General features: G+C 40.3%; 1 protein-coding gene across 1 annotated transcript; it reads right to left on the bottom strand.

Moving 5' to 3' along the window:
* Positions 1–244: 244 nt before the first annotated feature.
* On the bottom strand, positions 245–27246 carry GFRAL (GDNF family receptor alpha like). The gene is given in 12 exon segments (XM_055714398.1): positions 245–315; positions 318–331; positions 1304–1385; positions 7781–7879; positions 10697–10956; positions 12998–13325; positions 14043–14099; positions 14811–15239; positions 16797–16872; positions 16875–16951; positions 23734–23868; positions 27225–27246. Coding segments are annotated over 12 exon segments (1650 nt in total).
* Between the last annotated feature and the right edge of the window lie 591 nt (positions 27247–27837).

The raw sequence follows: 27837 nt of genomic DNA on the forward strand, positions 1-27837 counted from the left end.
TGCATCTAAATGTGCAGCTCAGGACAGATCTGTGAATCTATAGAAATCAGGGAGGGTACAGTTCTACTTTCTTTTTAGCTTGTGAAAAGTTTAATATGAGTTAATAAATATAAAGATCTTTTGTATGCTCAACTACAAAATTCCATAAGTTATAGTAGTTTTTCTAATATATATTTTATTATCGCATATGTACAACGGGCTGGCTTTCAAGAATAGCCTTGAAAAGCATAAGCAACGGAGTAGTTCATCTGTGACTTTTATAATGGACCATAAATGTTTCAGAAGAATGGTCTGGCAAGGAACTTCTTGACTCATTTTTTTTCTGCAGGCTCTGAAAACAAAGAATGTGCATGTATTTAACAATAAACTGTACAGCTTTTGGTTTGAACTCTGGCTTAATTGAAATCAGTGGCAAAATTCCCCTCTTTTTATGATGAACACTGTGGTATAAAATAATTCCCTTCACTGTTATTAATGTACTGCTCTTTCTTCCATCCCCTCTATTCTTTAAATCTGAGTTTTATTTATATGCTGATATTCCTGTAACTGCAAACCTAAAGAGAAAGCCTCTGTTCCCCTATATCCTTTACTTGCCTTTTGCATTTTTCTGCATGATTCCTCTTTGATCTGCCTCTGAATTTAATAATGAAATTTGACTCAATATCCCTCCCACTATATATAGCTCCTGCTACATCATGTTCTGTTACCTATCATCTGACAGTGTAATTCTTGAAATCTGGCCATTTAATTTGGTCCAAGAAAATGTATCATTTAAGAAAAGGGCATGTTCATTTGACTAAGTGAATGCACATTTCTGTTTTCTTACCAAGCATTGGTGTATGGGCAGTTTCTCGTACTCTGTGTGTGTGTGTGAATGTTTACAGAATCCTATCAGCAAAAATGGCATTGGGCAAGAATATTAACTACAATAGCAGCATTCACGGCTCGGTTTCTAAATATGTTATAACGCTGAATATTCTCATTTCCTTTCTGCATTACCTCTGCCTGCTACAGGGCTAGGAAGGCAGCCTCGCAGAATTTCTGAATTCAGATTTCACCTTCCCCTGCCATGGGACAGGAAATGAAACCTCCTGAAGCCTGGGATCTCGGTATGAATGGAGAGCATTGTAGATATGCATCGTATTTCACTCCTCCCTGCTGATACCCGCAATGTCAGTTCTTTCCATCACCGGGGCATGTTTAAAGACAATCGCAATGCCAACCTCTTAACTAAGTCAAAACATTTTATTTTCTGCTTTTCCAGTTTCCTAGAACCCATGATTAATAATGCCTATCAAATTACCTGATCTTCAGGAGAGTCAACAGGACTATTCCTAGGATAAGAACTATGCAGGAGGAATAGGCAATAATGTAGACTGCTTCACCTATAAGGAAAAGACAGAAAGCAGACATGAAACATTTACTTCTTCAGTAATAAGAATCAGATTTGAGATCTGAATTGGAATGCATACATATGTAAGCTAAATTAGCTATCAATTCTGACTTAAGTAATTAAAAGGAGGAAAATAACCTAGCATGCCAATGGTAGGAATAAACTCTTCCTTCACCAGTTGGTGCAAAATCATCTTCAGACTCCTTTTAGTAAATACCAGCTCTGATAGCACTTCATGTGTGTACATGTGTACAACCTTTTACTCTACTTGGGGAACAGCTTGTTACTCAGATTTGTGTTTGGGAATATTCTTCCCATTGATTTTAAGGTGTTAACTTTATTCTGTGTATCAGAGGAGACCTGGCTCTTACCTGCTAGACTTTTCCTTTTTCACATATTATGAAAATTGCAGTGCGCAGCAAAGCTTGATCTAGAATCAAATTAATGTAAAATGGGATCTAACATTGTGTTTCTGGGCCCCGTGCCCATGAAGTTTCCTCTTTCTCTTAGGCTTCTCACCAAAAAGTCACTTAGGCAGCTTATGTGCTCAAAATTCCAACTGTTGAAAAACTGGGAGCTGTTTCAACTTCTGTTTTCCAAATGAGGAGAAACTTATTTTTCCTGGAGGAATGAATCCATCAGTTTTGATCAAATATTCTAAAGGAAATGTTTAAGTTGAGAATGTAACATAAACCCTAAACCTGGGATGGAGAGGCGCAGAGGTTAGATGACTGGACAAGAGGAGTCATATCCAGAGCCATGAGCATAAAACGAGACCTTTCAGTTACTTTCCTGTTGCACTGATTCTGTCGTGTTTATACAACTAAATAACTTTTATTTATATAGGAACTCAAATGCAGAGGGCCTTAGCTGTTCCCAAGCTCCTCTACCTTACACAGGCAGTGAAACATTCATTGGGGAAGAGATGGAGTCCCAGCCCCATCACTGAGCCACTTCTCTGGACTGTGAGAAGGCCAAAATCTGGTGTTTGAATCAATTATTGTGTTCCATGTGTTCGTGCATATGTGTGCACAGACCCTAAATGAGACATTTCTGTATACACTACATATAAGCAGCAGATGTATAGTGTACTACAAACACAGGCACTATGGATACTGGAGTGGCTCCAGTAAGAGAGACTGAGTATATATTCTACGATGGAGCAACCAATAGGAAAGAGCTGAGCAGGATGCTGGACCTGCTGGTTTTTATTGCGGGATGATGCTCACTTTTTCTCAAAAAGCTATCTAAATGCCAAGTTTTCCAATAAAAGAAAAACGAAAGCAATGACCGAACTATCACAAGTTGCACAGAATAAACACGCTGCTTAATGCAGCAGGCTACTGAAAGATACTTCATGTGGTGCATTTTTGAAGGAAGGGAGGCAAGGCCTATCATAGTCTCAGTGCAGGACTGCTGGTATCATTAACATGCTAACATGTTATGATGTTAACATGAAAAATAGATAAGCAGTTGTCCCTCTTCTCAAGTTGCAACAATTCTTAAAGACGATGAGTTTTGGGAAAAGATGGTATCTTAGGCTTTTTTTAAAGTTTCTGAATCTTAATTGTACACTCAGTCATTTGTTAAAATTTTCTGCAATTGCAGGAGCAGTTGTAGGGGAAAAAGTTTCCTACTTTTTTTGAAGTGGAAGTTGAGGTGTACAAATTTAAGGCAAATAGAAGTTTCCAAAGTACATCACTTATCTCAAGACTAGGAAAATTATTAGGAGCAACAGTCATGGATGGTCAAAAATGGGCTAATATAATGTCACCAAAAAATTGTAATATTTTTCTTTAAAATGTTGGAAAAAGGGTTTCAGTTTGATAAAGCAAAACACTTTGAAATGATCAGATGAAATCAGAATGTTCTGCTTTTTGTCAAAAACTTATAAAATGCTACAGTTTTGATGAAGTAATTTCTGGTAAAAGAGACATTGATTATAACATTTTCACTTCCAGGGGGAACACAAGAGAGATGCTAATGAGATCATGCTAGAAGCCAAGTATTTTCTCCTACCTTCTGAGAAGTAAGGGAATTTGTAAGGTGAGGAGAGGGCACGTTTTTGTGGCTGAAGAGCTGATTCTTCATTTTATATATTCTTTGTGGTTTAACTAATTTAATGTGCTTATTCATCTTCCCTTAAAAATGTTGTTGGGGATAGGCAGTTTCTTGCTAGGCAGTCTGCTCTTCTTTAAAAATCAAAAGGTTATTTTGTAGAAATTTTTGCTATTAATCTATATCAAATCAGTTCTTGAAATGTGAAATAGTGCTAGGGAAGTTAAGAAATACAGCTATCAAATCTTGGCTCTGTTCATCCCAAATCTTGTCCATGAAAAGCACCAGAATCCACATTTCAATTCCTGTATTACATAACAGGCTGTATTATCCCATTTTGATCCCTGTATACATGGTATTGACCATCTGAACATGATCTAATAACAAGGTAAGGCTTAAAAAACTCTGCCCTAAACAAACAATAAAAACACCAGCTGGAATTAGGCACGTTTGTAGTTACAGATCAGTAAACAGCCTTAGCTTTCGTGTTGTGTGCCCATTCGTAGTTCACTGGGATCATAGAATTCATAGAATCATTTAGGTTGGAAAAGACCTTTAAGATCATTGAGTTCGACCTGCTCTGGAGAGCAGATAGATCCATCACAAGCATTAAAAGCATGACTAAAAGTTAGAATAATTTCCTATTCTTAGCAGAAGTGGTAAGAAAATGTAGTGTACGTAACGTGCCTATGCCATTACTTTTCTAAGAAACAGCTGTCCCTATTTCAGCATTTCTCTTCAACTGGCTGAGGTGCAGAAGACCAAACCTGGTTTGGGTTCTCTGACTAGTTGGAGAAAGGAATACAAATATCTGCAGGTACCATGGAGAAAGAAAGGCGCAGACAGTGTCTAAGGACTTATAATAGGAGGTGGCTAAAATACAAGATGTTTCCAGCTCTGTCCTGCAGAGAATGAACCAATCAATACAAGTGGAGAGCATTATTCCCATTGCCAGGGAAAGGGCTTTGAGGTGCTGGGAGGGCTGCTCTGTCCTGTGGAGATGGCCTGTAGTCATAAGCTTGTGGACCTTCTCACCTTGGGGCTGGTCTATAGCAGGGCCACTGTGGCTCCATGATGCGTGTCTTGCCCTTCCTAGGATGGGCTGCCAACCTCAGGGACACGATGACTGGGGCTGCGGGTACCACTGAAGCACTAGCTCGAGCTGTCTACATAGACAACGGACATTTCCAGTCATGAGGTTTGGTGGAGGATTGCTGTGGGCTCGGCAGCTGGAACAATTAGTGGGATTACACTCTTTCATATACATAGTGAAATGGCTGTGAATATTCATCGGGCAGATTAATTCCAGTGGGTACTCAGAGGTTTCTTGGCTGCCCACAGCTTGTCACAGGCTTTTTTCTACATTTATAAAACGGTCACATTGACAGTGTTTCGTACCTTACAAATTAAAGTCGCTGGAGTTGAACTAATCTCAGTTCCCGCAGCAGCTGGTATAATTATAGATAAACCCTGCCAATTACTTGTTTATCTAGAGCCTCAGCATGGCAAAACTCCTCAGTAGGAAATATATGATAACTTTACGATTTAAGATGAAATGAGATTAATTTCAATAGTTTTGGGTCAAGCCCAATTTTATTGTATCTCACAAGAACAGGATAAGAGTTCTGTATATCTAGCTTTCTCTTCCAGCCAAAAAAATACCTTAGCTCCAAAGCTCTATGCTGATCAAAGTAAATGCTTATCTTCACACATCAATCATTTTTCAAATTAAAGTGTGGGAAGCAATCTTTTAAATTATGCAGATCTGTAAAATCACGGAGATAATTTGCATAGGATAAAGCCAAAACCAAACTGAAAGTGCATAACTGGGTAGGCAATAACAACATTTTTGCAGTTTGGAGAATTTTTGTTTGATTTATCACTTTTTGATGTTGTTTCCAAAATGACTTAAAGTTCTGGCCCCATCTAAGCTTAAGCAAGTCTCGTTAACTTTTATATGGTCAGGACTCTGCCCATGTCACATCTTGCTAACAGGGTTGTATCAGCCCACAGACGACTGGCTTGGCTGGTACCATCCTAGGCACGTGGCTGAGAGTAAACCCAGACAAGATTTTTACACAATTATGTTATCATATGCTTACACCAAAAGCTGGAATAATGTTCTTCCAAGTAAACATGGTTATATTTACTAATATATATGAATATATGGATATATGTTTAAATTTGTTATTTATTGTGAAAGACTGCTTCTATTAAAACCAGTCTTATCCAATTGCATGATTTGCAATGCCACTGAATAGAATGGAGAAATTTTATTGTTTTTTGAACAGTAAGTGTGTTTTTTTAATTATAAAATCAAGAAAAAGTTTAAGAAATCTGGAATTTCTTCTGGGCATCTTCAGCTATAGGTGGTCATTAGTCTGAACTGGTGAAAGACATCCTTTTATCTTTCAATGACAAGCTAACTAAAGGATTCTTCTGAGACTTTGATGTAGGGGCAAGACATTGGCAAACTGTATCTCCTGCTTTTCAAGCAGAAAATAGCCAAGAAGCAAATACCTTCAAATACCTTCACACACACAAAAGGCCATATTTGACAATGTAACTGTTTTGCTTCTGCACCCTGGGATTCTTCTTGGGATTTGATTTCAGTAAAGATAAATATTTTGTAAAGATGATAACTCCCTTTGCAGCCTGAGTAATGCACATTTACTAGCATATGAATCTAAGATACCGAGTTAGATTTTTGGCAGTGGGATTTATGAAACAATTTGCAATATGGTTTTTATCATCAGGTAGATATTCTGAATCAGATTCTTCTCCTTGACCTGGCTTCCTATGAGACATTTATAGCTTAGAGAGTTCCCATCTAGTGTACTTGACAGCTCCAATAGAAGGAATATTTTATTGTATGGTTTAAGCTGGTCAGCATTCTTACTATTTTTCTAAGGCCATCCAAAATTCTGTTAAGAGTTCAAGGACAGGTTTTTGGAAAGTATTCAGACTTCAATGGGAACAGAATTAACTGGGTGCAGGCTGCTTTTAGCAAACATTTATCTGAATCTCTGAGGGAAATGTATAATACATTTTATCCACAGAAAGGGTCTGCAGTTAGAACTAGTCACAGGGGTAAAATATCTCACATTTTACATTTTCTCACTTAGAGCAGGATTTCTTGCATTATAACTTGCATTGTTTAACCACTGGAGTCTCATTCCAGCTAGAGATTCAGGCTCCCTCTGTAGCTGGCAAAGGGAAGCCAACACTTCCAGCAAAGACAGTCTGAAAAGGTGGGATTAATCTTCTTCTGAGGGTCCCTGACTTTCTTCTCTGGCTACACAGAGTACTTGGATGACACACATGATTCTTAAGTAATTTTAATGCTAAAGTTACAGCTGAACGCTTAATTATTCACATACAGGTCTCAGGAATACCATTCCCATTAATCTATTTTTATATGTCCCAGGTTGCCCACTTCAGCAATAGTTGAAGGGTGGAGATTATAGAAGTCCCTTCATTTTGTACTGCACACAGAGCTTGAATTATTTTTCCACTGTTAAAGGTGTTCAGTATGAACAGTTCCGGGAACTAATTCATAGTAATGCCTGGAGTATTGTAATCTGCCCCACAGAAGGTAAAATAGGTCATTCTCATTAGAGTCGATATTTGTGCATTTAGTGTTCTCACTGCGTAATTGGGTCTTTCAAAAGGAAATATAAAATTAATATTATTTAAGCCATGGGAAAATTTGTATATTAATTCAATATCCTATAAATTTATGTCACTTAATTTCTTACTGTAAATGCATGGAAATAAAACCAGATGCCGCTCTTCAGCCCGTGGGATATCATGATCTGCAACTGCATGCCCTTCTGTTGCATGAGAAGGTAGTCTGATGGACTGTAATACAAGCCCCTCCTCAGACCACTTACTGTGGCTTCCTAATTGCATTGCTGTAACAACTATGGCACAAAAAGTCAAGAGAGGTAGGAGAGAAGTAGGTGTGACATCAAAGCTAATAATTTGTATTACACATGATGGCTACTCCTCTCTAATGACTGTATGGAGAGTCAGGCTCTGGTGGGCTTAATAGGTTAATTTTCCCAATTATAATATAGTGATTGTGAGACATCTATTTCAAAACTACTTGTCAGAGAAGTTGATTCAGTCTCATTATCTTTGGTTTGTGGTTATATAAGCAAAGCCAAACAAGGAGATTTTTTTCTGCATTATGTTGAATGGGGCAGCAACAGGTAGAGCTCACTTGCCTGAACCCACCCAAAGGAATCAAACCTTTATTCTGGCATACATGGGGGAAATTTCAAGAGTACTTCTCTTAAAATCATGGAGTGGTTTGTCCAGACTCACCATTAATTGAAGAAGAATGGAGCTGTGCTCTGGAAAGCTTTCCTTCTGGCATTTCTGTATTTACCCAATGAAAACCTTTCTTCTTATTAGAAATTTTACCTGAATATTGGAAAGAAAATACCCATTCAAAATATTACTTTAAAATAATAATTTAGGTGAATATTGCTGTTTGGTGCTTTGATAAGAGTCACAGAATTTATAAAGGCAGCTATTTAAGAATATTGTTTACTGATACTTGATGAACAAAGTGAATGACAGTTCTTCCTTTCACATCTCATTTAAACCTCCCCTGTAGTTTGCCTCACAGGGGACAAGCGTGCTTTAAAAATATCCTTACCTCAAAACAGCTTAAATTCTCTTGTCACATAAACTGTTTTAGAAATAGGCCTACCAAAATAATTGGTCCCACCAAGCCAATATAGAAGGGATCAGAAATGGTTAGTAGTTTGAAGTCATTTCTAAAAGGCAGAGCATATTCTCCAAATGAATTGCTAGACCTCAGTCAGCTCTTCCACAAAGGCCTGTCCTCTTAGTGGGCATGATTTCAGGAATGTATCTGAAAATATGTATCTTCTGTTGAAATTAAAAGTAAAAGGTTTACCTAAGTAGAATAGTTTACAGAGCCAGAGGCTAAACCATACAAGACTATGTATGGTCACTCACATTATGTGCAATGAAGAAGGGGAATGAAAATGATATGACAAAGGCCCACGTTTGCAGCCTGGAACATTGTCTAAATAGCAATGGACCAAATCTCCTTGTAATAGTTTTGGTTTTTTTTTCTGTGAGATTCAAAAGTACAACCCAGAGTTAAAGGATGTTAGGAACTTAACTTCTTACTTTCTGTCACTGGCATTTTTGCTTATTCCTGTTGTGACACCGATCCTACATTGGCATTGCTCCACACTGTGCTTCTGTCTCATATAGCACGCAGTTACTCACAGTTCTTGTCTGCAAGACTGAGCCTGCAGCAAGCTTTAAACCTGCCAGTAGAGCCACAAGAGCAAACATTTGTGGCAAGGCAGTGCTGTACCAAGAGTAGGAAGAGGTGATGGTGTAGACATCATTTGTAGGTCTGTTCACACCAGTTCTAGAAGCAAAGATCCATTTTCCTAGCCCTGTGTATTTGCCTATTTAGAAAGACTTTAATGTTAAAAATCATCACCAGCGTAAGAGTGAACGTTATCCAAAGTTCACCCCTAGGCCAGATGGATGAGTTAGCAGGAGGGGCTGGGTGAGGTCTGCAGCAGAGCACTCACTCCATGACTCTGAACTGCCATACAGATAATGGCATTTAACACTGTGCCTTACAATCAAACCCATAACCATCTCTCTCTTCAGTTTAGCTACATTACAACTAGACATCTAGAAAAAATAAAAGCAAGATTCACAAGACTCTGGAAATGTTCTGTAGAGTAGGTGCCAATCCTTTACTCAGCAGAAGGCCCTGGATCCCCAAACTGTTTTTGTTTAACTAGCAGGAATTTGTCGCACCACAGGAGCAAGCAAGCTTCTGTTTTTCAATCCCAATTAGGTTACAGAAGTTACCATCACGAAAAATAAACATTTTATCCTGAGACTGCTTCAGGGAATGGCAAAAGCTCATGAGCAATTATTTGATTATTATGACATGAGGGACATCTTTTTGCTCTGTAGGTAAAGAATAACTAATACAATGATGTTATCACTCATTTGAACCATTAAATACAGCCATAAAACAAGCAAACAAATAAATAACATTCATCAGCAAAATCACTGCCAGTAGTCTCAAACCTAAGTGTGTGATGGTATCACTTTTCCAGGGGAGTTATAAGATTTTTAATCTTTTCTCAGAGTGAATTTTAGTAGTGATTAACTAAGCTTAAGGACAGTGTTTCAGCAACTTGATTTTGATTTCTGGGTAGACTCTGAGTGACAAGAAAAAAATTACACCCTTATCAGCCCACCAGACACTATTTTGGCCACTAAAACTAAAAACCTAGCTAATTCATTCAGTGAAACACATACACACAATTGATACACGTTTTTAAAAGACAGTCCATCAGATGGAACTATGAAATAGTCATTGCTTTTCACTAAAATCTTTAGATACAGTTACATCTCCCAAGCTAGGTTTATATTATAATTTTATAATTATATATATTATGTATTATATATTTTATATATATTATATATAAAATATATAACATAATATATAGTATAATTATATAATAATTTTATAATTACATATAGAAGACGACTGGTGTAGGGTAAGATGCACTAACACATAGTATATGTGAAGAGGATTTATATAGCAGAATAGCTGGTGTGGTAAATCAGAGACATGAGGAGAAGAGGATACTGTGGTCTTTAGTCTGGTCCATGGACTGGATGCCTAGATGTAGCTGGAGCTTTGTAGAGGGGGCAGAGGAACCTTCAGGTTCAGTTTTAGGCTGAAGGACTCAAGGAACCACCCTGTGATGTGACCCACAGCACAATAAGTGGGGGCAAACGGGGCATTTGCTAAATTGCTAGATGTGTGTGAGCTATACTAATATTTAGCTCCCAAGAAGAAAAGAAAACCCAACATAATTTATCATATTATTTGTAAAAACAATGTACCAAAGTACAAAATTAGCTCATCATAGGAAGACTTCTAATCTGAGTAATAATACAGACCCTGGAAATTAATCTTTTATTTTTATTTCAGCAAATTCATGTAATGAGACGTAGTCAATTTTATTCATTTACTGCTAATATAAATAACAGGAAAAAACTGTACTTGCAATTTGTGTTTTGATTTGAGTTAAAAACCCGCAGATATAAACCTTGCTGAGATCAACAGTAGCAAAGATATAGTAAGGATTTGGTGTGTCAACATTTTAATACTCTTTAAAACTGATTATTCTATTCATTAAAATTTTGTGTGTTACTCACGTAACTCACTGAAGCAGGATTTGCTGTGAAGCATGTGATGGAAGAGCTTGCACAAAGATTGCTCTGCAGGAGGCACATTCTGGCAGGTACACTCCACACGCAGCATCGTGCCCCAGTTGCTGATGTAGGCTCCTTTGCAGTCAACATTTGCAGAACAGGGCATGTCATCCTTGATTAAAGTTTCAAGACAATCTTCATCATCGTAGCATTTTTTTGTCACGTGTCTCCAACACTTTGACCAAAAAGCTGTGTATTTTTTCCTGGTGGAAAAAACCCAGAAGTATACCATGACAGTTTAAGAACTCTGTGTTTTCACAAAAAGACATTTAATAATGATCATGAAAAGAGAGTATTTCCAAGGTACCCCTTTAGCCTTAAAAAATCACAATATTCAGTGATATCTGGCCTAAATTCTGCTCTGATTTGCACCGAATTGGTTTGAGTGAAATCTGCAAAATTGTAATTTGAGGAAAAACTTGGTTTTACTGAAAAATTTTTTGAGAAAAAGCAACTGCACTTCTAACCAGCACCTGTGGAGGTTTTCCCAGGGTTCAGCAAAAAATCAGAGTGAATACCAACAGTCTCGGATCCTTGGAAAAGAAATGCAGCTAGAGGAATTAGACCAGTCATCACAACGAAACCACACTAGGTTCTGTTCTAGTGGGCCAGTTTGCTGGGCAGCATGAAGGAAGAATGAATATTCCACTTATTTTACATAAAATAATCTACACCCAATGCCAATCCCTCCTCCCCCCAAGTGCTAACACAATACAAAATGTCCAAGGCTCAGGAAAAATTAGAAGTAATTCTGTTGAACTTAAAGATTGATAGCGGAGATTAGTTATGAGAAGAATTAACTTTTTTTCCCAGCTCAATAATCTCAAATTATTTCAGTTTGCTAATCTTAGGATATAATAAAATTGGCCTTTAATGCACTATGAATGATAATAGAAAACATCTGTTAAAAGTTAACTGAGAAATCTGTAGATATCAATTAGAAACCAATTTATCACCTCCATTAAATGTTAGGGAATGATAAAAGTAAGCTGTTTTACATTGTACATTAATATATTAAAACATCTTTTCCTCAATCATAAAATTAGGTTATTAATTTACCGTTGATATTGTGTAGCTGTTACAAGCAAGTCACATGGAAAAGCATGGGCTGTTACAACACTGACAAGGACATTATTGTAAATATTTTCATTATACAATCAAAGGTTTCAAAGCAGATGCCACCTCTGTGCTAATGGAATTATTTTCATTCACCTCCTGATTTACAGATATGGCTAGTCATGATTCATAGACTAATTTTGGTAATTATATCCACTTACTGTCAGTGCCAGGAAACATTAATGTTCCCAAAATGATGGGTAATTCAGCAAGTCTCCATTATGATATTACATGTGTACACATGCACATGCAAAGATATACATCTGTAGCCCAATCCTTCTTGACATAAAAAGGGGCAATTCCCACTGATGTCAGTGTGAATGGCCTGCACAGAACTAAAACCGTCTCTTGGCCTCTGGGTTTGTTGACTGAAGGTTAATTAGAGCGCAGCTTCGAGGTAAGATTCAGGCCTAATCCACAAGGGAACTGGTGACTACACTGAAAAACAAAGCGGGCCAATTGATCATCCACAAATGGTGGCAATTATGTAGAACTACTAACACAGACTAATCCTGTCTCATGTTTTCTACAAATAAAGTCAAATCTGACAACTGCATTATTCTCATGAGTTTGGTGATCTGTGCATGTTTCAGGGCAGCTTTTTTCAAATATCGGTATGCTTGAGATGAAAAGGATAAAAAAAAAAATTTGGGCAGGCCAAGTTGGTTGTATGGCCATTGGGTACAAAGGTTCAGACTCTGCAGTAGAAGAAGCAATTACTTAAACCAAACAAACTTTGTCTCGTCCACTGCACATTTTGTGCAAACTGCTAGAAGGCAAAGGTGCAGGCTGGCAGGTGCTATCTGAAGAAAGTGGTAATGAAAATACGCAATGGCATAGTTTGTCCAGCAGAAATGCAGTTAAGCATCATGAAACAGGCTAAGAAAAGCCTGCGCTAGATTCCAGATCTTTCTGGAAATTAAATTTTTCAGTTTACTTGTGGAATTACTTGTGGCATTACCACAGTTGATGCAGACGTCTGTGAAGAAGTCAAACACAAGTGATGATACACAGTACAGTGCAGAATATAATTTTGTTGTAGATGAGATATATGACATATATGTAAACGTTGTTTACCAAATCATTATTCAAAAACACATTACTGGGCAAAATCTTTCTTCTACTTACCTGCACAATTCATTCTCTTCACACATGTGGATTACATTCAGACACGATGGGGTTGGAACTGCAGTAACTGCACAGGGCTTGCCATGAAGAAGTTCTTTGGCTCTGTGACAGGATTCATCAGGCTGGGTGCAATCACAAAACGTCATCATTTGGGCAACTTCAAAAGGCATGTTTTGATAGAAGAACCTCATGGCTGTTTGACATTCTTCCATGTTGCATTTCTTATTTACTGAGCAAACTTTAAGGTACAGGGACAACTGTTTGTTACATACTTCATCTTCAACACACTCCTTGTTCATTTCCAAACAGGTTCTGTTTGCTCTGTATGCTAAAAAGAATAACAGTTTTTAAAAGAAAGTAAGAAGAAAACCGTTCTCAAGTGATGATTGTTAGTTGATGATGCCTGCAACATTCCCATTAAAAACAAGTTTGACTCCCAAAAACTCTGGTCCAGCTCTTCCAGCATTGCCCCTTTTAAGCCCATTTTGTGATCTTCATACTTCTCCCTTCCACTGCTTGGCCCTCATAAGCAACCCTCCTGCAAGTTTCTGCCCCTGCCAGATAAATAAGGGGGAAGAAAGTGAAAACTAGCAAGATGGAAACTTCTTCATGGTAACAGTTCCTGGAAGCTAGTGGCTAGCAGGTACCTGAAACCACTGAGAACTCCAGCAAGCAGTCTTGTGCTAGGCTGTGTACTAAGTAAAGGAGAAGAGACTGTAAATGACATTTCTGTGCTTTTAAAGCTAGTTTAGGTATTTCTAGCCTATGCCATACACGTTCCAAAAAGATCTAGGAAATTCTGACTCTAAAATGTTTATGAGATAAGATTTGCCTCTGTAAATTTAACGGGGTCAGGATTGTTTCCTGACATTTTTAGATTCTTACCTACCCAGTAGCTTCACTGAAAATATGTTGGACCTATTGAGTCACTGCTCTTCAGTAATTTGAATGAAAACTATTCATTTTAATCTCAAGATACATTGTACACTATCTGAACACAGAACTAAAGTGAGTTATTAGGATTCATAAGTAAGTTCACACTTACCTTGTTTGGAGAGAGCAGATAAACTCCATTGTAATTTTGTTTCTGTACTAATACTGTCTAGAAAAAAAAAAGGCATAAGTGATAAATAATGTCTTGACTTACTTTTTAACTTTAAAGCATTGGCTGTGTTGATGGCATAGTGCCAGTAGTAGAAATGGACAAGAATCAAATGAATTAACTTGACCAAATAGGACCTGTCAGCTTGTTAACAAACTCTAAGATAATTTTTATGCATATTTATAATTTTGGGGGGTGAAAGCACAGTTTATCAATGGCTGCTGATAACATTCTCCACACAATTATAGATCCTGTGAGTTGAAGAAGAGTTCTTAGAACTGCTCAGCACAGCATAAAATCAGATTTCTTGTGAATAAATGAAGGCCAGAGGCATGAACTAATGATGGGGTCAGCAGTGCACCCAGTTTTCAAGGTCAACTAACTGCTTGTCATGATCTAAAGTCAAGGCAAGCAGACAATTCTTGTTACTAGAAAATTATTGTTATTGGTCTTATATTGTTTCTAGTTATAGTGGCATACTAAAAGGAAATTATTTGGATAAGACTGTATCAAATAAACACATTGAAGGACAATAATATTTGCACTCAGGCTATGATTTTACTATCAAATTACTCATTTGCATCTAAATAAGCTCTTAAAACTGTCCTGTTTCCAATGTTAAACTGCAAATAATTAAGAAAAAAAATTTCACAGACTTACGCACACTACTGTTATGTATGAAAGCATTCAGACTGCTGCAATACCACTAACCTGTGTCGGTGTCCTGATTTTTCTCATTATCAACATCATCATCATCATCGTCATTTTCACTAGCTGCTGAAGCCTGGCTCTCTTGAGAGTATTGTAAACAAGCGTTGTTAAATATTCCCTTCCATATTTTAATGCATCTCATCTGAAGTGGTTCTGAGCACTTGCACTCTCCCAGCACAGTTTTTCTCAGTTCTTTCCATGCTGACACACACTCCTGGTTGACCATCGGGAGCCTGCATTTTGCCACATCTGCCTGGCATGCTCGCTGGAAGCTCTTATACACTAAAAAGCAGTAAGGGTCCTCTCGACAGCGTTGTTTTGCAATACTGCAGTCGTTCTCTAATTCTTCTGGGTGTCTTTGGTCTTTGGTGTTTCTGTGTTGCCTAAAACTCAGCTCAGTATCTGATCTTGAGGAAGTTTCCAAATGTTCTGTACAAATAGGTACAGAGATGTAAATCAAATGGAAGATGGAGTATCATCACTGGTCATCTCAAAACAAACTCAGGAAAAGGACAATTTTCTTAATGCAACAAAATGAATGAAACAGCTCTAGTTTCATTCTGAGCTGTAAGTAAATACATAATTTCAGAGCCTTGCAGACTAATGAATCTTACTGTGATTCTTAATGTGATTCTTACTGTGAATCTTAATGAATGCTTACTGTGTCCTGATAGCTGTATAATACAGTCTACTTTAACAATTCAGCTGCTGACAGTAATACAAGAAACCCTCACTAAAATCATATCTAAAGGGGTCAATCTCACATAGTTTTAACCACCTACAGATTGGACATATCATGGATTATAGTATTAATTGAATACGTAATTTGTAAAGAGAGAATGGCAATTCCAGAAGATGGTTCATTCATTATCTAAACCAGGCATTTAAGTTAGACAGGGATAATTACTCCTGAAAGTATCTACCAACACCATAAAATATCATCTGTAGGTAAAACCTATACTAGTGTAAGTCCATGCAGACTTTTTGCTATACTGGTGAGAAATGTAATCTCAATCAGAAAAAAAATATAAAATTACTTAATTTTGCTAGAAGCAAAAGCAACTGTTCCAGTGACATCAACATCAGGCTTCAGATACCTACTCTTCTTATTTTGGGCATGGAGTAAGAGATCAGAATGTTATTATTTCCTCTGCTATAAAGCCATATATTATACTACTTTACGATGCACACTGGTTGGTGCCAACAGGGAGTGATGGATCAATGCCAGGAACCAACCTCTGGGCTTGCTTTTCAGACTCATTTGCTGACTGATTTTACCTCTCTTATGTCAGCTTTGCTAATTAGTCCAGGAGACCCTGGATCAGAAACTGCAAGCCTTTCATACATCAAGTAATTCCCAGTTACAGATATAGACTTTCTGAAGGGAAAAGAGTTCTCAGAATAATAAACACCCCCCCCCCCCCAATAATAAAGGAGCTGGGCCCATTGATCACAACAGAATTTTTAAAAGGATGCATTTTATATATTGTGTACAGCTTTATGAAGGTAGTAACTGTTCCCCACATTCAGTAACCTCTCCTAGATGTATGAAGATACTCCTGTAACACAATGTGACACAAGTGCACAACTGTGTGTCCCCATTCACTCACACTTCCATTCACAAGGTGGCTGGATCTGCCTCTCTACACGTAACGTAGATCCAGTGGCACTCAAACCTCCTTGGGCATGGGTAGCTCTCAATGCACATTGTGTTTTCTTTCTTGCTTTCCACTGGACTGAGCAAGAGCTTTAGAAACCATTTGAATTTCTCACATGCATTTTATTGTCTTTGCTTATGTTAAAGCAGATGTGGCATTGCTTTCGTATGCATGTTGGAGTGTGAATATCGTAGAAAAGACAAAACTAAATTTTGGGGAAATTATTAGATCTAAGAAATGTGTGAAGAAACTTGAATCCAGTTAAAATGAAGGTTACAAAAATGTATATTTCTTTTTGCTCTTTGTAATTAAAATTTTATGTTGTTACCTTTATTAATGCTGCATTGTTTCCCAAGCAAAGTCATGATGCTACAAAAATCACCCATGGTGCAGACACAGTTTTTTTAAATTCTGGGTATTTATCAGCCAGGACCTGGTTAAATCTATTACATCCAATAGCATCTTCTGCCTTGCATCTATTACCTAGAACTCACCGTTAAAATTATGATGTTGTTAATGTTTATGGTTACATAAACATGGTTGTTTGAAGCACAAAAATAATGGTTTTTTTCCAAGAGAAGATGGTTTGAAGTTAGCTTTGTTTGAAAACTTGTCATAATTTACAAATTTTAAATAAAATTTAGAGTGATATAATAAAGTTGTGGGTACGATATTGCCGCCTTTTATTTGATCTGACCCATTGCCAGAATGTCTATTCTCATTTCCAAAGTACACAAACCCTTGAACCCTTACCTTTTATTCTAGGTAGATGAGACACAGAGACCAAACTAAAAAGATGCACAGGAGCTGAGGGGCACATTCTGGACTGAGGCACTGAGACACTCATCTTGTTCCTGTGTAGAAATTTGGTTGCTGGTACAGGAACAGGAACTCACAGTGTGGGCCAGGTGAAGGTACTGCCATGTAACAGAGTAAGAGAAAGGGACGAAGGAGGGCAGGCACAGCCCCATGGTAATGGTGATGCTAACCCCATGCTGAGAGTTGTCATCTCTGCTTCAGATCCCTCATGTGAGGACTGCACGAGCCTACAAATGTCTGGCTGTTTGGATATACCCTCGGACTGCTACCTTAAAGAGCAACTTCACTGCCTAAGTTTTGCAATGACAACAAATCTGAAGGAGTCCAAGAATATTCTGATTCTTAAGTTTTTGTATAATAACAATAAAAGAGAAGTTAAAGTAAAATGCAGAATCCTTAGTTTGTCTGTCCAGTTTCAAGCCTGTTGCTTGCATGTGCACTTGGACTCAATGACCCACTCACACAGGCTGTCAGGTCGTGTTTTCCTTGTATGTGTAGTAAAAATAAAGAAAGCGTACTAGTTTGTAAATCTACGAAGGTATATCAATCAGCCCTCTACTTTATGGACTAAAAGATTTCCAACGTATTTCATTATGTATTATTGCTTAGGAAAGTTAGAAGTTACTTAAGAAAGTTACATAAGCAGCAGTTTAATACCATTTAAGAAAGTTTTATTTTGTGAAAGCCATGGTCTGCCTTGACAAAACAGGTATGCAGGGCCCCAAACCAGCACATTTCCTCTCTTCACTTCATAGATATTAAGTATCTCACAATATATAAGATAAGGAGTATGTGGCTCACAAGATCCAGGCTGGTCATGAGGCAGCATGAGGATCATATTTTAATCTGCTAAGCGCTTATGCTATTGTCTCTGCCCTGCCCACGGTGATGTCTGGCTTCCTGCCCTGCTGCTTCCCTGGTGACTAGTGTGGAGCAGCAGAGACCATGTAGTAAAAGTGCAAAGCTAGCAGCTGTGTGTCAAGCTTTAATGCGATTAGAGTTTTAGTGTTATTTATATGTTATTTATATGTTATTTATATATATGTTATTTAAATAGTAGCAGAAGGCAGTCCAGGTGAAGACCTGTAGGAGGAAACAGGGCATTTTGCCTGTACCTGAAGAAATGAGTTACCAGCTATTCCAGAGCGCGCATCTCTACCCCGCCACCCCCAAAATCCTTTTTCAAACAGTGTCTGTGTTGCCCTTTCTCTAGTTGCTGTTGCTGACTATGGAGGGTTTGAGGATGTATTAAAACATGCACTGCTACAGGGGATGTCGCAGCCCAGCAAGAGCTGCAGTCCCCAGCCTCTGCTCCCACTTCACCTCTTGTATCAGCAAAGGCGGAGGTGATGGTGGCTGGGCTTGCCTGTACCTCTCCAACTCCATCTCAACTTACCTTTAGAAGTAGCGCATGACCCTGACCCTTAGCCCTCACATTTCTTTCTTTCTCCAGTAGCCAAGCAGTTCAGGAGATCTACTGAAGGCCAGAGGCATACAACACTCTCTGACCATAAGAGCAGGGTGGGAAATATATTATGATATGGGAACTATGGAGGCTTATGGAGGTGGGTGGGTGGATATTCTACTCCATATTTTATCAAGTGAGTAAGGGATAATAAAAGCATTGCAGGAGACAGTTTCAGGAGGACAAATTCCAGGGGTAGAAAAAGAGCAAGAAAGGAAATGAGGGGCTTGTGTAAAAGTTAGCTAATTTACAAAATTTGTGACTGTCTTCTTCAGGTTACTGAGGACACTTCAAGGGTGGAGGTGAGCAGAGGTAGGGCAATAAGAAACACAAATCCCGGTATATTTTATGTAGATCCCCAGCTATGTGAGTTGTGGTGAGGGGTCAGGAGCAGGGGCTGTGCCCAGGGTGGCCCTGTGTGCTGTGCGTGCTCCACGGTGAATCACAGCGGCTGACAGCCCGGGGCTGGGAGGCAGTCTGTGGGGCTACGAACATACACAAGGCACAGACAGAATCAGGAAGCACATCAGATTTATGGCGTTCCCTTGCCTGGCCTCTTGAAAGCTGTATAGAAACAACCTGTTATCAGTATTGGTCTGTTTGTACACTGTGTTGATTCAGCTGTGATGAACAGCAGCAAATATTTTATTGCTGGTTTTCAATTACTGTTGTTTTACCATTGATTAAGTATATGTAATATATTTTAGCCTATACATATGCTTCCAAGGCATTTACAAAAAATGATCCCTGACCTAATGCTTAGCAGCCATTATTCATAAATTGATTTATTTGTATGTACTATAATTTATGTACATGAGACCACTGATAGAAGCATGACAGAGTAGAAAGTGGCACTTCCAGAGTGATAATTTCTGTTCGGGCACAGTCAGCTCTTCAGTCATCTCAGAGGGAATTGCACCTGCAGACTGCTGAGGAAAGTACTGGGTTTTCCCCTCCAGGGCTGGTGAGACCCCATGTCCAGTGCTGGATGCCTGAGGATGAGAGGGACATGGACATAGGGGAGCGGCTCCTGCAAAGTGCCACGGATGTGATTAATGGGCCAGAGCATCTGTTCTACAACGAAAGGCTGAGAGAGCTGGGGTTGTTTAGCCTGGAGAAGAGAAGGCTCAGGGGCGGTCCAGCACACATAACCCGTGTGTATAAATGCCTGATGGGAGGGGAGTGCATAAGGCAGGGACAGGCTCCTTAGTGGTACCCAGTGACAGGACAAGAGGAACAAACTGGAAAAAAAGAAGTTCCACTTGAACGCCAGAAAAAACTTCTCTAGTATGATGGTGGCCTAACAGCAGAAGAGGTTGCTCAGAGGGGTTTTGGTGCCTCCATCATTGGATATATCCAAAATCCAACTGGGCACAGCCCTGGGAGACAGCCTGCAGTTTACCCTGCCTGAGCAGGGGGATTGGACTGGGTCTCCAGAGGTCCCTTCCAACCTCAAAGAAACTGTTATTCTAAGAAAAATAAACTTCCAAATCTAATTAAAAATATGATTTCTTAATATATAGGTGATCTGAGGGGTTTTTTTTGGTTTGGTGGGTTTTTTTGTTGTTTGTTGGGGGTTTGTTTGTCTGTTTGTTTTTTAACCCAGATGTTTCTAGTTCTGAAAAATTAAGAAAATATATACTCGCAGTTAAATTAGAGCTCAGAAATTTCTGTTGTTTTCAGTGAAATAAAGGAAGAAAAAACCCCAGAAAATCCCGAACTTTAAAATATTCATTGTGCAGTGCTGAAACTTCTTTGACATTTTCAAAGTGAAAAGTTCTGATTCCATCAAAATGAAACAGTCTTTTCCATTCTGGCCTGCAAGCTAACTCATAGATATTTTCAACCACCCTCCCTGCCCCCCTCCGCCCCGCCCCCCCCCCCCCCCCCCCCCGCCGTATCTTGACACAAAACAGGAAGTGGAAGAAGGATTGGACTCAGAGGACTCTAAAAATGCTGCTCTAGTAGTAGAGGAGCAGTGATGGACAGTTTGACAGAGAAAGGAGTGACTTAGGCTGTCATCTGGAGGGTGTTACCAGACCTGCTCTGAGGAACAGAAGATGGAGGTCTTGATAACGCACACATTTAGCTTGGACGTTGCAGCCCAAGGGAGTGAGTTATTGAACTTACATCACAGAGTAGGAGCGTAATTATATTTTGTAGACAGGTTTTTAATAAAGAAACTATCAAAAGGAATATTTTCCCATTGCCTATTGCCTTCAACTAACACATTTGTGCTCAGCACTGAAGGGCCTTTCTGTTCCTACAGCTCATCTATGAAGTTTTTAGTCTTGCACATGCAGAGTACTCCTGACGGACAGCATAACATCACTCTTAGTAAAAATGCTGCTGTTAGGTTTTCTGTCACTGTTTCTGTGAGCTCCCTGAGAGGTACCATCAGCTGTCTGACTGTGGGTTTACAGCCTCTGGGTCACAGCATCTAATCAGCACATTTAGAATAATTTGTCCTAGACCCAACACAGTATGTGAGTGCCTTGCAATGCTGGAGGGTCCTTGCCAAAAGCTATCATCCTAAGGAAATATACAGACGCAGAACCAAACAAGCCATCGCAAGAATTTATTTTCTGAAGGTTTCTCTGGTCCAGTTACAAGTACCATTAATATCAGTGAATAACCACAGAGGACAATAAGCGAGGGAAATGGCATGTTATGGGACAATGCAATAAATCCAAAGGGGAGACCACAGAAGTCATCATGCTGGCTACAGGGTGTGACGCAGAACAGGCTACAGTACAAATCCTGATCTTTATGTCAAGTAGCCTCAGTGCTAACGCCTTTGTGAATGATGTGAGAGAAGCAAATTCTATTTCTGATTTGGGGAGGAGGTTTGGTTCTAGAAACCTCATCTTTAGGTCACTGTCTTGAGCCTGAAAGTATTACATATTCAAATACTTTTTTTCAAACAGCAGCCATATCTTTTGAAACTGTTCCACTTCACATAAATATTTTAAAATGCAATAGAACATGAGCTGAAACCCAGTTCCTTTGGGGGCAGTTGTAACCATTAGGTTATCATGTATTTTTCATTTACTCTGTCTGTTCTTAAAAGTATTCTTAAAGTTCTTAAAAGTATCTGCAAAGCAGATACACATCTTGAACAGGACACACTAAGAAGGACTCCTCAGAGAATTTTCTGCTCTAATTATTTTAAATACTGCTCTTGTGACTTGGGATGCTTGGGTTCCAATCTCTGCAACAAATCAGACAGAGGCCTTCAGGTAGTTCACACTGCAGGTGAACATTCTAGCAATGGGTTATTGACCACAAAGTCAGGCAGTATCTTCTGCTGCCTGGCTTCCAACACAGACCAAACATCAAACTGGGTCCTGGCATCAAGACAGGCAGAGGGACTTTTACTTTATCAACCTGCTGCAGCTGAGGCTCAGAACAGATTATGGCATCAGGACCATGACATGGCTGGGTTTGTTTAAACGAAGTCAATATAAAGAGAAGGGAGGTTTCCATGGAGATATAGATACCTCTGATTCCCACTGACAGAGAACCTGCCTTATGGAATTAAGTTGTTAGAAATGGCAGCTATGTACCTAAATAACCTTGGCTGCATCTATGAACAGGACCAAGGCATGGGCTAGGCTAATGGCAAGTGACTGTGTCTATACTGCTGCATTTTTTACATGGTGTGTGGTCTGGACCAAGCCTGTGAAGGTGGCGTGGGCCTGGAGTCACCCCCAAAAGGCAGTTTTGTGCAGCCAGCATGGAGGTAAGACAATTCAGTTATATGGATTAATGCTGCCCCATGACAGTTGATCTCAGGGACAGAAAATAGTCTGTCCATTTATATACTACTGATGTAGCCTTGACAGATCAATTGATCAATTGATCAGTCAACAAAGGATTCATTACTAGCTTGGTCTATTGACACCACCCCACTGCACTGCCACTCTTCTCCCTTTCATATTCACAGCACCTGGCAACTCGGTAATTAACAGCAAGGTCTTGGAGGGATCTAAAGAAAGAGAGAAATGGTGACCGATACCCAAGCTTTGTTCAAGAATTTAACTGGCCTTCAGAGAAAGGAGCATTTTCACCTGAATGACAACAGAGATTAGGATGAGTTTCAGGTAAAACTTACAACATCTGGTCTTCCCCCACTTGAAACATACCTTACTTGGAAATGATGCACAAAGCATTGGAAGCGGAATAAACAGAGACAGAGATTGATTTCCTGCTTTCATTTATGTGAGAATGTGAGAATTCAAGGAGGCTTAGTCACATCATAACCCACACTTTATTGTACCATCACTCCCTGCAAGTGAATCACTCTGACGTGTAGGTACTATTCACTGAATAAATACAGTGTGCCTCCCTATAATGCAGCTTTCTTTGAGGCATGCTTAATTTGATTTGTTTCTTATTCTAATACAATATTTTAAAATTACTCTAAGTTTTTACTACGTAGTTTTGGGTATCATTCGAGATCATAGGATCATAGAATCATAGAATTGTTTGTGTTGGAAGGGATATTAAAGATCATCTAGTTCCAAACCCCCTGCCATGGGCAGGGACACCTTCCACTAGACCAGGTTGCTCAAAGCTCCATCCAGCCTGGCCTCGAACACTTCCAGGTAGGGGGCAGATCAACTCCTCTAGGTTATGGAAAACAAGGTTGGAAATTCTTTCCAGCTGCATGCTGTCTTTGTTTAACAGGATCCCACAAAAACATAATTTCTGCTGAATTCAGACTTCTGAGTTGATTCAGACTGACTTTGTTCATAGTTCAAAAATTTCTTTTATCAACTTACTGAAGAGACAGTGTGACTGCTACTGAGAATAGTATTGGCCCTTGTCAAGGATTTCAGAAGTTGACTGTCTTTTGCCAACATTTTCTCTTTGAACTCTCCATGACTTAGTTCAGTTACCACAGCAATATTATGATAAATTCTGAATATGCAAACATTCAGACACTCAAAATAAAGCTGCATACAGCATACAGAATTACCTGAAATATTGCAGACATCTTCAACAACATTCCAGACACTCTGACATCCGTTTGCAGCATTTATACATTGCTCCCTCAAGTGCAGACAGTCAGTAGTCTGGCCAGTAGATATACTTGTGAAGTACATGAACAACACTGTAAAAACAGAATATAACAACTATTTAATACAACAGATATTGTACTGACCTTTTTCATTTACACTTAGATTATAACAATATAATTTACTATGGTTTATCTATAGATTCAAATTTTCTACCAAGTTACTTTTTAACAGAATAAAACATTTCCTCGGTTTCATAACTGGAAAATTAAATTTTAATTTTAAATTTTCAGAGTTGCAGTATGGCATATTTTGTATTGTTTTTACCCCAGTCTTATAACATCAACCATAGCTATATATGACATCAGTCCATAGATATATAGAAATGACTGCAGTTCTAAGATCCGTAATAAATTACAAAAAGGAAGACAGTATAAAATTCAGAGGAAACAGCATTTTATTTGGACTGCAATTTCATCAAGCTAGACACTACACAGGAATTCCTAGGAATACACCATGTGAAAGATATTTGACAGCTACACAACTGTTAGATAATAAATATGATTTTATTTCTTAATACAGTACTCTTAAGCCTCTTCAGTTTTGCTTCACAGATGCATCATTTTGTGAAAGCAACCCCCACATTTATGTCTTTACCTGCTTCCCTGAGTGCACTGAACCTAATGGCCATGTTAATTGCATAAAAAAGTTCTGAAACTGAAGACTGATATGGAGGTTTTAAAGTAAGGAATTTTAAATCAGCATCACCTCTGGTTTATCAGTAGAAAATTTAATTGCCCTGCTAAGACAAACCATTTGGGGTTTAGCTTTTTCATCAGCATTCCCATGGTAACACAGCCTCCAATTTGTAACCATGTGTCTTAATTTTCTATAAAATTAAGTTTCAGACACTGATTTCAGGCCTTATCAAACTAGCTGCTGAACATCTGATGGGAGTGTTTTCTTTAGGTATTGAAGGACACAGAATCTCCCAGGCCAAGTCTCCTTTTTTCCTTTATGTTCATGTAAGTTCATATGGCATTTGAGGAATTTCCATCACTGCTTAATTCTTTAAACATCATTTGCAAGAGGCATGGAATATTTCCCCAGGACTTTTCCAGACCCCATCTAGAGAAATGAAATGTTTCAAATTATACCTTTGAGAAAACAGAAATTATTTATCAAATATCACTTTTAATAATCCTAGAGAGCCACTACTGTTTGGAGGTGATGCCATCCCTTCTGGAAATCATGCTTACCTGTGATATAATAGTGCTACCATAGGGAACAGTTTCTGGATGCATGTTGGTAAAGGTGAAGCAACATTTAATACTTTATAACTGACAGGTGCAATAGCATCTAGTGTGCCTACAAGACTCAGGAGAGGCCACATGTGCTTACTCTAGCTGGTGCTAATCCTTCACCACTTGCACATATTGCTGCCAGTTCTCAGATCTGTGCAGGGATGGTTGCGATTTCAGTGATTTCCAGCCTGAAACACCCTTAGGCCGTGTCTGCCGGTCAGCCTGGAAGACCTGGAAGTAGAAATGGCTCCTGCCACTTGACATTGGGGAATGTGCAGCTGGCCCATCCATAGGGACAATTTTGGCTCATTATTTTAGTCCCAAGACTGTCTCCAAAAGTTCTTTCTAACTGTGAAATTGCTTACTATTTATTCAGATGACAAGGGAAAAAAAAAAAGTTTTCAAATACTTTATGAGTGAAAATTAATGTATATATATATAGAAAATTACAAACCCAGGATCTTTTTAAGAAAAGGTATTTTGCTGTATGACCATTTACCTGTTTTGTAGGTACTAACACAATGGAAGATTTACACATTTGATTAGGATCCGTGCTACTAAGAGTCTGTGCTGTCGTCCCATCCCTGTCCCCTCCCGTATGTCCCCCCATTAAGACAGCTATTGAGAACCACTGACTGAAAACTAATAAAGTAAATCGATTGATAAGACAATTAGCAGTTCCTGCTCCTTTGTAAGGATTATGTCAGAGCATGTTTATTTCTAACCCACCTGGAAACTGTGCCCACAAAAAGGAGGATATGCTTTTGCAAAGTAAAGAGCTGAGTGGCATAATCTGTGATTGAAGCTAATTCAATCTAAGAAAGGATTTCTCTACATCTACATATTATGGATGGGTCTTCTGTTTTCTCAGCAAGACATGGGGGCATACTGTCACAAGCATACATGAAACAAACTGGCCTATATGATTTTAGAATCTAGTGCACTGTAGCTTTTGTAATTGCTTAAACTGATCGTTACTACTTTAGCCATTCACTTTAGCTATTTGCTCTAGTGTATGGAGTATTAAGCAACTATTTTCTACTTAGAAGAGTTCAGGCCACTGAAGAGTTAGTTTGTAGCTAAAACTTTTAAAGACATCCATTTTGACATGAAGACACATAAATTTAGATTTCTACAGGAGTCTGTATTTTTGCGCAAGTGTCTACTGAGTCACTGGGTAGGTGTAAGATTCCCGGTTCTGGAGAATTTGGTGTCTAAAATGGAAAGAAACAAAGGACATTTCAGCATCTTCATTTTGCAGATTGGAAACTGAGGAACAGAGAAATTGCAGTCTCTCCCAAGATTTCAGAATTATTGCCTGGCAGATAATACTGAATCATGGGAAACGAAGCTGTGGTTGCTATCCAACAGCCAGAGCAGCAAGACAGCTAGCTCCAAAGGGGAAAGGCAAACTGTAGTCGAATATAGTTGAAAAGTGATAAAGAACAGCTTTGTTCTAACAAAACCTAGGGCAGAACTACCTGCAGCGGGAGATGAGTTTAGAGTAGCGGGGTGTTAAAAAGCGAGGCAGCACATCTACAAAATGTAGAGAGGGGAAAAGGAGAATAAAGGAAATTAAAATATACTCGTCTTATTGTATTCTTTCCCACGAAATCCTTCTACAGCACATTTGTTTATTTTCCCTTTTCCTCTGTTCGGACCCGAAGGGAAATGTCAATGGCCCCCGGTGTGGCGCTGCCGCCACCGACCGCTTCCCACTTAGCAAACAGGTGGCTGTTTATTTAGACCAGGCATCCCGCCCGAGGGTCTCCTCGCCGACCCAGCTTCTCACCGCCGGGGGTCCTGCTGCCCTGCCTTACCTCCCTGCCTTACCTCCCTGCCTTACCTCCCTGCCTTCCCTACCTCCTGCCCTACCTCCTGCCCTACCTCCCTGCCCTACCTCCTGCCCTACCTCCCTGCAGACACGCTGCCCGCAGCCGGGCTGCAGGGCCCGGGGGGCGTCGCACCGCGGTAGGACCCCCCGGCAGGTACCTGTCCGCCCCCGCCCGGAGGCGCCCCGGCGGAAGGAGCAAGGGGTGCAGCTGTCCGGGAGGCCCACGGAGAGGGGAGGCCGGGAGGCGCGGGGCGCCGCCGGCGTCCCGGCGAGGCTGGGGGCTGCCTCCCTCCCCGCCTCCCCCGGCACTTACCGAGGCCGAGGAGCGCGGCCATGGCCGGCGGCGGGCGGCTGCTGCTCCGCGCCGAGCGGGTTGCGCCGGGCGGCAGGTGCCGGTGCGGCCCCGCCCCTTCAGCACCCGCCGCGGGGACAGCGCCCCGCCCGGCCGGCCCCCCGGACCCCGGCCCCCCCGGCCCCCGCCCCCCCCAAACCCCCGGCCCCCCGGCCCCCCCCAGCCTCCGGACCCCCGGTCCCCCGGACCCCCGGCCCCCGGCCCCCCGGCCCCCCCCGGTCCCCCGGACCCCGGACCCCGGACCCTCGGCCCCGCCCAGCCCCTGCCCGGCCCCCCCCCGCCTCCCCTGCCCCCCCCCCCCTCCCGGCGCCCCCCGGCCCCCGGCCGCGCTGCGGACCCAGTCCCGCCACCCCCGAGGTAGGTACTGCCCCTCTCCCTGCCCACCGCCTTCGGCCAGGAGCGATGGGTGAAGCTGCCCCCACCCCGCCAGCCGCCCTCGCTGCCCCCGTCACCCCCGCGCTTGCCTCGCCCCGCTTGCCGCAGCAGCAGCCAAGCCGTGGCCACAGCGGCCGGCGCCCAGAGGGGACCCGGTTCTCGGGCATTTCCCGGGGGTCTGGCGCTCCTTCTGCCTTCG

The sequence above is a fragment of the Falco cherrug genome, chromosome 6 (genome assembly GCF_023634085.1).
Source record: "Falco cherrug isolate bFalChe1 chromosome 6, bFalChe1.pri, whole genome shotgun sequence".
NCBI classification, from domain to species: domain Eukaryota; kingdom Metazoa; phylum Chordata; class Aves; order Falconiformes; family Falconidae; genus Falco; species Falco cherrug.